The 10,196-nt window shown below is 42.8% G+C and overlaps 1 protein-coding gene across 2 annotated transcripts; it reads left to right on the top strand.

Annotated features, from left to right (window-relative positions):
* The first annotated feature begins 770 nt into the window (after positions 1–770).
* Positions 771–9,503, top strand: slc19a2 (solute carrier family 19 member 2). 2 transcript variants are annotated; one of them, XM_024265256.2, is made up of 6 exons: positions 771–1,045; positions 5,729–6,250; positions 6,312–6,558; positions 6,626–6,818; positions 6,905–7,046; positions 7,116–9,503. In XM_024265256.2, the coding sequence occupies exons 1-6, from the start codon at positions 923–925 to the stop codon at positions 7,269–7,271; spliced, it is 1,383 nt and encodes a 460-aa protein (XP_024121024.1). In that variant the 5' UTR covers positions 771–922; the 3' UTR covers positions 7,272–9,503. The 2 variants fall into 2 exon arrangements, with proteins under 2 accessions (XP_024121024.1, XP_024121022.1); XM_024265254.2 differs by having other exon boundaries at positions 6,905–9,503.
* Positions 9,504–10,196: the final 693 nt, after the last annotated feature.

The raw sequence follows: 10,196 nt of genomic DNA, 5'->3' as shown, positions 1-10,196 counted from the left end.
CTAAAGGGGGTGTGGCGGTTGTCCTGTCCTCGCTCCACGTAAACTGCTTAACACTCATCTGTTTCAGTGATGCACATTCAAGAATAAAGTTTCCTGAAACACCAAAACATGTTCACTGGAATTCATTTACGCTGGATCATTGTAGCTTTATTGATGATTTAGGCAAAAACGGCAGATTTCTGTTCAAAAACATCAGGATGTGATTGAGTAATACATTTTATTTCCATCTATGAACGGTACAGATACACACGTGAGGTTTGTCATCTTCTCTTCTTTTAACGCAGCTTGTAAGGGTTTCCCAAAGAACTTCCCACTACGGTTCTCTACGGTGGCCTTGAAGGTCAAAGCAAAATGAGAAATCCCTACACGCTGAAATATATTCAAGATTTAAAACGTATAATAAAAAATGTTATGTTATATTGAAACAAAATTCCCCAAAAATTTAAAGTTGCTATTAGCATTAGCGTCAACAAATTAGCATAAACAAATCAACATTTTTGTAACAACAAACTATCATTTTATATATGAACAAATTAGCATTATATTGTAAACAAATGAGCATCTAGCATAAATAATCAGCATTTTGTAACCACAAATTACCATGAGTGTCAGCAACTTAGCATTTAGCATACAAGTATCAGCATTTTGTCAGCACAAATTAGCATTATAAATATAGTGTCCAGACAGATAAGAAATAGTGTAAACGAATATGTATTCATCATAAACAAATTAGCATTTTATTTTTGTAAGCACAAATTTATGGAGTCTCGATGAAGGACATCTTGATGGAAAGTCGCGTCTCGTGTGTGGCTGCAGTTCCCGCTCTGACCAGCAGGGGGTGCTCGCGCCGCCGCGCGCGCGGACGCAGCTCAGAGAAGAACTGCCAGAAGCAGAACCTCCTGGAGGTCGAAGCGGCGGCATCATGACCGTCTTCAACCCGACCCTGCTGCTGTGCGCGTTCGGCTTCTCCTCCAGCCTGCGGCCGTTCGAACCCTTCATCACCGCCTTCCTGCTCGGACCGGACAAGAACCTGACGGAGACGCAGGTGAGCGCGCGCGCGGAGGGGCTCGGTTCCTCTGCGACTTTATAGGTTTACAAACGAACCAGCCCCGTGATTTACTCCCGGTAGTTTACTTTCATTGTTTTATTTCTCTTTTTACTAAACGTCCCGCGCGCGCTAAAGCCTCGTGACGCAAGCATCAGCGCATGTTTCGTAATAAATACCCAAGTAGCCGCTAAAAACAAATATTCAAGACTTTTGGGACATAAAACTGTAATCTGAATTACGATAACCTCCAGATTTGACCGTGTTTGCGATGTTTCCGTTTTTCTGTGATGTAAACCCTCTTAACGTCCTCGCGCACGTGAGATCTGGATGAAACTTCTGCTGTCAGGAGCAGGGCCGTTTCCTGCTGTTTGGGGGGCCCGGGCAGGAGAGGGCACCCCGCGAAAATGAGTCCCAGAGAGTCGTTTTTAAAATAATAATTAAATGATCAATTGGTGACTCCTAAACCAAAGACGTGTTCACAAAAAAGAAAAAGATGCTTACTCAGTTATTTATTTATTTTTGTTTACACTTTTTACAAAGCAAAACAGGGAGACGTTTGGGAGTTCAGCTAATATTTCTTCTTCATGCCAGCTATTTTTTGGATAACTTAGGCTTCTTTTTTGTTTTGTTTTTTTAAGTTGTTTTGGAGCTTAGCTAATATTTCAGCTACATGTTAGCTGTTTTAGCTTATTTGAGCTGTTTTAAAGCTTAACCAATAGTTAATCTGCCATATATTTTTTTAATAAATAAAGCTTGTTTATTTGGGTTTATTTAGTCTGTTTTGGAATTTAGCTAATATTTCAGCTACATGTTAGCTGTTTTAACTAATTTAGGCTGTTTAGGATTGAAGATAATATTAAATCTACATGTTATCTATTTATGGATATCGTAAGCTTCTTTTTTGTTTTTTTAAGCTGTTTTGGAGCTTAGCTAATATTTCAGCTACATGATAGCTGTTTTGGCTAACTTAGGCTTTTTCAATATTTTAGGCTAATGTGGATTTTAATAATATTTTAGCTGGCTATCAGCTTTCCAGCTATTAGCATCAGTGATTTCATCTTTCAGCATCTTCAGCTATCAGCACCAGGATCTTCAGCAGCTAAATTCAGCTTACAACATTCACACCAGTATTTTTTAGTTGGTTCAAAGCTAATAATGGGTAAGATGTGTGTATTACATCCACTCTGTGATGACCCGATCAGTCCAATAATCAGAAAGAATAATCGGTGATCAGTAGACTATTAAAATAGTCGTTTGTGGCAGCAAAACAAAGAGTTGGACGGAAAACGTCCGTTTTATTTTTACACAGAGGGGTCCTTAACCAAACCTCAGTATGTGGCGAGTCGAGAGTGAGAATGTGTTGCCAGATCTGATCACAGGAGCTAAACCGTAGGATTGTTTTTAACTGCAAGGCTACATTCTTTTCACTGAACATCTGAAGGTTCTTCTAATCGGTGCTTTTGAGAAGTCCACCTGAGCTTTAGTGCTTTTAAATCCAGTTCCCTCTACTGCACTACAGAATAAAACATCTTATCTCAGTAAAGAAACATGTAAAAAAATCAATCAGTTTATTAATGAATAGATGGCTCTAAAAAGCTTAAACTCCTAACATTATTGAGAAAGCGACCCTCTCAGACTGAGGTGGGCCTGGTTCTGTTCCTGGACCCCCCGCCCCGCTTATTCCTGTCCTACTTCCTGCTTATTAGCTAGATCAGGTGATTCCAGGTTCTGGGTACCCAATCCAGCTCAATGGCAGCAAGTAGGGCAGGGATTTCTGGGAAACGAGCCGGGGTTGGGGCAGCACGGACCAGGGTCTGGGTCTGAAGATCCGTTCTTCAATACAACAATGACCCAAACTTCCTCTCCAGAGTGAGATGACGATACTTGTAGGAGAACCATCAGACGAAGCTCCAGCTGATGTAGATGAAGCTTTGGGTTCTTCAACTTCTTCAGTAAAAGGTTTAAAAAAAGGAACTAAAGATCAAAGGGAAGAATACACACGATCTCTCCACATTTACTGGAGGTTTTCTACCTTTTAAGCACCAACACTTTCAAAGACAGATTCCAAATCTTGACCCAAAAACACCACAGCCCCAATCAGCATACAGACGATGCCTGTGAGAGTCCTTGAAGGGCTCAAATCCAATGTTGTGACTTTGGGAGTGCGGTTATCGTCTGTGACCTTCTGGGCCAAAGGTAGGACTCGAAGATCTGAAGGACAAAACGAGTCCTACCCACAATCACTTCCACCTGTTTTATATTGATTTAAAAACAATCGTAAGACTGTTAACTTCTACAATCGGTTTGACATGAATCCTCTCAGAATGTCTCGAGTTTTGCTGGTTATGAACCTTAAAGATCCACTTATAAATGGAGGACTTAATATAAAGAAATTAATGCTAAAATGTCCTCAAGATGAGGTGAATCGGGATCAGACGCAAAAATGTGGTTTGAAAAAGGTTGTATTTGTGAGGTGAAAAATACTCAGTAGGTTCATATGAATTCACTTGGAGACAAATATGTCCATGAACGTCTTTGTTTTCCTCGTCTGATATCTGGATCAGAACTGAACAGCTTGGTAGCTCCGATGTTGTCCGACATTTGTTTTGTCCGCTAAAATTAGCTTGGCTTTAAGCTAGCGGGAGAGAGTGTTAGCAGGTGACGGGAAGTGTGGGCGGGCTTACTACCGCTCTGCAGAAACTATGTCCTTGAGCAGTGGTCACCAACTCCTGGGTCCGGTTTTTGGGAAGATCTGGTACTGAGCCGCAGAGAAAACAAACAAAAAACACAAACTTTGTTTATTTAACGTCATATTCTGAGGGAAGTTTTATTTTGAAAAACTAGAAACTAGTGGGTTCTCTCCACGACATCCGACTCTTCTGATTTTTTTAAACCTTTGAAGTTGTTGAAAATTCACCCGCTACTTTCTTAAAGTGGCTACGCTAAATTCAAGACCCCAAGCTAGCAACGTTAACAAAAAAACAAACATATTTGGAAAGTTTCTTTTAGCAGAACAAAGGAAACAGAAGAAGAAACTTCAATTTCAAAGTAAAAGAAATTGCATTTAAAGATAAAAACCAGAAGTCTTTAATGTCTTTGGGTTTATTATTTATTTATTAACTAGATTTTTAAATCTTTTTAAGAAATTGCATCTAACTGCTGAAAGCAACGCTGTTTTAAAGCGTTTTAAAGCACTAAAACTTTCTAGACAACCACTGGGTGGCGCTAAAATGTCAAACTTTACTTATGTAACGTGACCAAGATCCCAACTTTTTTCCTTTCATCTCCTGCAGTTTCAGAGATCTCAAGGGATCATCTATAGTCATCAAATGCAACTTATTAAACTTTCTGAAAACAAAACTTCCTGATAGCTTCAGTCGCTCATCATAGATTCCCTTTTCAGCTTTTTTCAGCTTTTATATCTCTTAAAAGCTCTAAAAGTTTCAGCACATTTTACCTCTTCTTGTTGGTTACCTTTAGAACAAACAGGCTCTTCACACAAGGTTTTCAGGAACCGTTTTGAGGGATCATGGGTAATTTCTTGGTGTCATTCATTTCTTAAGGTAAATTTTAGTCAGAAAAATATTAACTATAAATAAACTATTTCTGTCACCAAAAAGCGCATTTCTCACTACAGAGCGTTACAAAGTAATGTTGTTTGCCTCTTTAAGGCTATTTTCCTGTAGGAGCAGAAATCCAGTTTTAATAATGATAAACTGTAAGAGAGTTGTAGGAGAACATTCTGTGATTTCCTTCAGCAATCAGACAACAACGCATTATATTCAGCAGCCGGGTGTCTAATGTTACGAGGATGTTGCTAATAAAGAGTAAAGGTGAATTTATGATTATATTTATGAAAATACCATATATTTTTGTTTATATATCCGTCACACTTTAAGTCAGATAAGGCTGAAGTTGGGCTCTGATTGTTTTTAATTTCAGCTTCCACTTTGACTTTTACGGGTTATTGAAAAACCTATATCACATTTGAACGGTTCAGACATGAATCTAGTGTGCAAATAAAGTTCAAACAGATATTTCACTGAGGATGACGATAAACGTTACCGACAAAAGTTAAGGGACGCTAACTTCAGCCTCGAAATAGAAGAGTCCTTGACTGACATACTGGTCTGTGGCCTGAGGAGGTTGGAGACTCCTGACAGAGAAAAAGAAACCGGTATTTTTGGTTTTAGCTAAAACCGCCATTATCGCAATTAAAAAACCACTGGAAACATTTTGACAAGAGATCAGAAGATGATCCTAGTGGGACTCCAAGTCCCAAAATCCAAAACACACCTTAGCTCACGGACTAAGCAGGAAGAACATTTATCAAACACTCTAAAACTACATTTTTAAAACCTTTTTAACATAATTATGAACTAGATATGTAGCATTATCTGCTATGATGCTAGTGTGAATGCTGTAAGCTGAATTAGGCAGCTGAAGATGCTGAACTTGATAGCTAGCTGAAATATTAGCTAAATTGCATATTAGCCTAAAAAAAAAATACTTAAGACGAAACAGCTAGCATGTAGCTGAAGAAATAGCTAAACTTCAAAAAAGGATAGAAAACTTAACATAAAAGCCCAAATTAGCCCAAACGGCTAGCATGTAACTTTGACACGTGTCCTGGAGTGTGTTCAAGCATGAACGTGCTCTCCTCTGTTCTCCTCCGTTCAGGTTGTAAATGAAATCTTCCCGGTCTGGACCTACTCCTACCTGGCGCTGCTGTTCCCGGTCTTCCTGGCCACAGACTTCCTGCGCTACAAGCCGCTGCTGCTGCTGCAGGCCGGCAGCCTGGTGGTCACCTACGTGTTGCTGTGCAGGGCGCGGGGCCTGCTGGCCATGCAGCTGCTGGAGTTCACCTACGGCCTGGCCACGGCGTCCGAGGTGGCCTACTACTCCTACATCTACAGCGTGGTGGAGCTGGAGCGCTACAAGAGGGTGACCGGCTTCTGCCGCGGCGCCACCCTGCTGGGCTCGGCCGCCGGCTCTCTGCTGGGCCAGCTGCTGTTCTCGGTGGCCGAGGTGCCGCTGCTCCACCTGGCCTTCATCACGCTGGCGTCGGCCGCGGTGGCCTTCCTCACGGCCTGCTTTCTGCCCATGCCCAGCAGGAGCTTGTTCTTCCACATGAGTCCTTCGGCGGCAGCTCTCAGCAGCAGTTCTCCATCGGAGCAGATGAAGGAGGGCAGAGAGGCCATGGTGAGGACGATGCTGCAGCAGGAAGAGACCCCACGAGTCGCTGACCGGTTCCTCTCTGCAGATACCACGCTCTCCTGAGTCCAGGGATGGAGGCAGCGGGCCTCTGGAGGTCCTGAAGATGCTGTTTGCAGACTTCGTTAAGTGCTACAGCAGTCGCCCCCTCCTGGCCTGGTCCGTCTGGTGGGCGCTCTCCACCTGTGGTTACTTCCAGATCGTCAACTACATCCAGGCTCTGTGGGAGGACATCCACCCGTCCGGCAGGCTGATGATCTACAATGGTTACGTGGAGACTCTGGCCACGCTGCTCGGTGAGAACTGCCCGTGTGTTCTCCGTCAGACCGCCAACAGACGGGCTAACCTCCTGTGGGCTCGCAGGGGCGCTGGCGGCGCTGTTGGTGGGCTGCCTCCCCGTCTCCTGGTCCACGTGGGGCGAGCTGGCGCTGGCGGCGCTGTCCTTTCTCATGGCGGCGTGCGTGTTCCTGATGGACATGCTGGGGAACATCTGGGTGTGCTACGGCGTCTACGTTCTCTTCAGGGCCGTCTACATGCTGCTCATCACCATGGCAACGTGAGTGTACTCGGATTACTTCCGGGGTCGCTAGCGCGACAAGCGTTTTCTGTGTGGACCCTCAGAGTGGAGATGTTTCCTTTCAGCTTCCAGATCGCAGCGAATCTCAGCGTGCAGCGTTACGCTCTGGTGTTCGGCGTCAACACGTTCGGCGCTCTGCTGCTGCAGACTCTGCTCACCCTGGTGGTGGTGGACTCTGCGGGTCTGGGCCTGGACATCAACACTCAGGTGAGGAGGTGCAGGCCGGGTGAGGTCCAGGTCTCATTTGTGACACACGTGTGCCGTTTTCCTCCGCAGTTCCTCATCTACGCCGCCTACTTTACCGCCATCGCTGTGGTCTTTCTGGTCGCCGGGCTCTGCGGCCTTATATGCAAACGGATCTCCAAGGCGGAAGAGCCAACTTTGGAAGTGCAGGAGTTGAGTTCTTCTCCTGATGGGACCCCCTGCATGTAGCGTACGGTTACCCCGAACTGCTAAAACACAAGAACAAGGACAGCGCATGGTTGAACACCGTGAAGAGCAATGCGACACAATGGGTTGCATTTATTTATTTTCACCACTAGGTGCTGCAGTTAGTTGCTGTTGAAACCAAACAAGGTGCTGGAGATGATCAAGTATTCTCATTCCCAACTCGTCATATCTGGCTGTAAGGTTGGGGCCCCCTCCACGTCACTTTTTGGTGTTTTGGGTGTCCCCAACTCGTCATATATGAACTTATAGTTGGGGCCCCCTCCACGTTACTTGTGGACATAGGGTTGGGGCCCCATCTGTGTCACTTCTGCCTTTTTTGGTGTCCCTAACTCATCTTTTTTTTCCATGGTGGCTGTTCCCATTACATCAGGGGTCCCCAACCCACAGCAGGCGAGGACACGAGGGCCGATCAGTACCAGGACACAGACAGGGTTACCAACCCTTTGCATGCGAACCAGACCGTACCCCAACCCGGTAACTAGTGTTGGTCAATATGGAAACAACTGTATATCACATATAAATTGTTTTATATCACAATGACAATGACTTACATGCAGATTATTGAGATAAATAAAATAAAACATGCTAAGATTTTTAGCTAGCTTAGCCAAAGAAGCCTACAGGAGTAAGAGAATGCCTTGCTCAAGGTGGTGTAGAAACGTGATGTTGGAAGCAATTTCCAATCTTGAAAAATAGGATAAATATAGAACAAAATCTAGATTTAACAATGGATTAATTTAAAACATGTTTAAATTTAAGAAGTAATCCATAAGAAGGATCAGACAGTGCTCAGTCAGGTACTGGCTAGGCACTACTAAGCCACAGACTCAGGAATAAGGGAAATAACTAAAAAAGATTTAAAGGTCCCGTACTTTTTTAAATTTAGAAATAAAAATATTCCCAGTAGTGTTTTAATTATGATTAGGACGTTTTTAACCAAAACCTAAATGCCTTAAAACGCCATTATCAAGTTGATCTGAAGCCTCTGTTTCCAAAATCTCCTCTCAGGGGGCGTGGCTTTTGGATCTGAGCCGAGCAGCCCCGCCCCGATTCCCTCCTCCCATCTGATGATGATAGCTCCGTGTCCCGCTAGCGTAAATCTTCACCGTATTTGATTCCTCAGTGAAAATGAAATGAAAACGTTTAGAATTAGAATGCGGTAATAGCGGCCTTGTCTTTAAAGGTCGTGGAAGTGACATATTTCAAAATGATTCAAGGTAAAATGGCGCGATGTGCGTGAGATTGCACATGAGTCACTTATGATAGCCTTGCATCAATTGCGACGTGAGCGATTATAAATCACTGTGAGGTACAAACCAGCTCTTACGCCTGATTCCTCTGGCAGTATGTCTGACTCTAGAGTCCTATTGATCTGTTTATGTCTGGAAACTTGGTACAAGCTCAAAGTATTTCTGTAGTCTGTTTTAGGGGGAAAAAATGAGTTTTTTTTCTCATGATACATTTTGGATTCCATATGAAAAGTGACAGAAATAGATATTTTTCCATCATTTTCAACAAATCAAAGTCATAAAGTGAGAAGACAAAAATAGAAGGTTAAAAGTGATAGTTTGTACATGTCAATAAAGCTAAAGGCTTAAACACTTAAAAACCTTTAAAATTCACTCAGGTAACGACGATTATTCCACTTATTTCCTTGTCTGAATGTATGAACAAACTCTCAATCCAGTAGTAGTATATATTTCTAATGGGGTTAAATATTTAGAGTACCATCATGAATGTTTGTGATGAATACTATGTGATTTTCTGCTGTAAAACTACCCAAAAATGTGAGGTATGAGGTATCAACAGGATCAGGAGGAGCTTTCACCTGACTGATGTTGCACATTATCTGGAAAAAACAACCAGACCAATCAGCGCAGTGTGAAAGCGCCCTCTAGTGTTTGCATTTGTCCAGTAAACGATCTGGAAATGTTCCTTCAGTGTTCCAGGGACCAGAGACTTGGGTGTGGAAACACCTCAACGACTCCAAGCTGGAACCATTTTATTCAGTATTTCCAACAACAAAGTGCCTTCTGCCACGATTCCACCAGCAGGGGGAGCTCTCGTTGTACTCTGAGAGTGAAATGATACTTGGTGTTTTTCTGTTACAGAATGTTGTTTTGTCCTGTTCTGACGAATTGCTGCTGCTTATTTTTTATACGATTGTTTTTAAATAAACAAATTTGAACTCTTCCTGTTTATGAGGAAGTTGAACTCAAGTTTCTCATTTCACAAACTGAAAGTGAAGCTGGTCCATTGGTCCATGATGGAACGGAGACTTCACTGATGTTCAACTGAGGTTTAACTATCATGAAATCTCCTCTCCTGTAGTCTAGAACTGACTTTTCCTGGGAGGCTGAGGAGTTGGAATGTACCGTCTGGTATCCTCTGCTGAAGATGTTGAGGATTTCTTTGGGAGTGATCAGAATGGATCAAGACTGAATCCTCCAGAGGATCAGATAGTGGTAGATGTTCTGGAGATAAATCCAGAGAAGCAGATGGAGATGTTTGGACACGTTGAGAGGAGCTCCTATGATGACGTTGGTAAAAGGAGGCTGAGGTTGGAGCTCCCAAGAAAAAGGTTTAGAGCAAATGTGTCAAAGTCGGGGCCCGGGGGCCGGATCTGGCCCTCCAGATAATCTTATTTAATTGTCAATAATAGACTATTTTGGCATTTGCTAAGGTTTTTTAGGTGCCTTGGAGTTTAGCTAATATTTCAGTAACATGCTAGCTGTTTTGGCTAATTGAGCCTTTTTATTATTTTTTTAGGCTACTTTGGAGTTAAGCTAATATTTCTGCTACATGTTAGCCAGTTTGGCTAATTTTTAATTTTTTGTAGTCTTCTTGGCTATTTTGGAGTTAGGCTAATATTTGCACTCTAACTATTGTGACTAATTAGGCTTTCTG

Source organism: Oryzias melastigma, linkage group LG2 (assembly GCF_002922805.2).
Source record: "Oryzias melastigma strain HK-1 linkage group LG2, ASM292280v2, whole genome shotgun sequence".
Taxonomy (NCBI): domain Eukaryota; kingdom Metazoa; phylum Chordata; class Actinopteri; order Beloniformes; family Adrianichthyidae; genus Oryzias; species Oryzias melastigma.
This window is presented reverse-complemented; position numbering and strand designations above follow the sequence as displayed.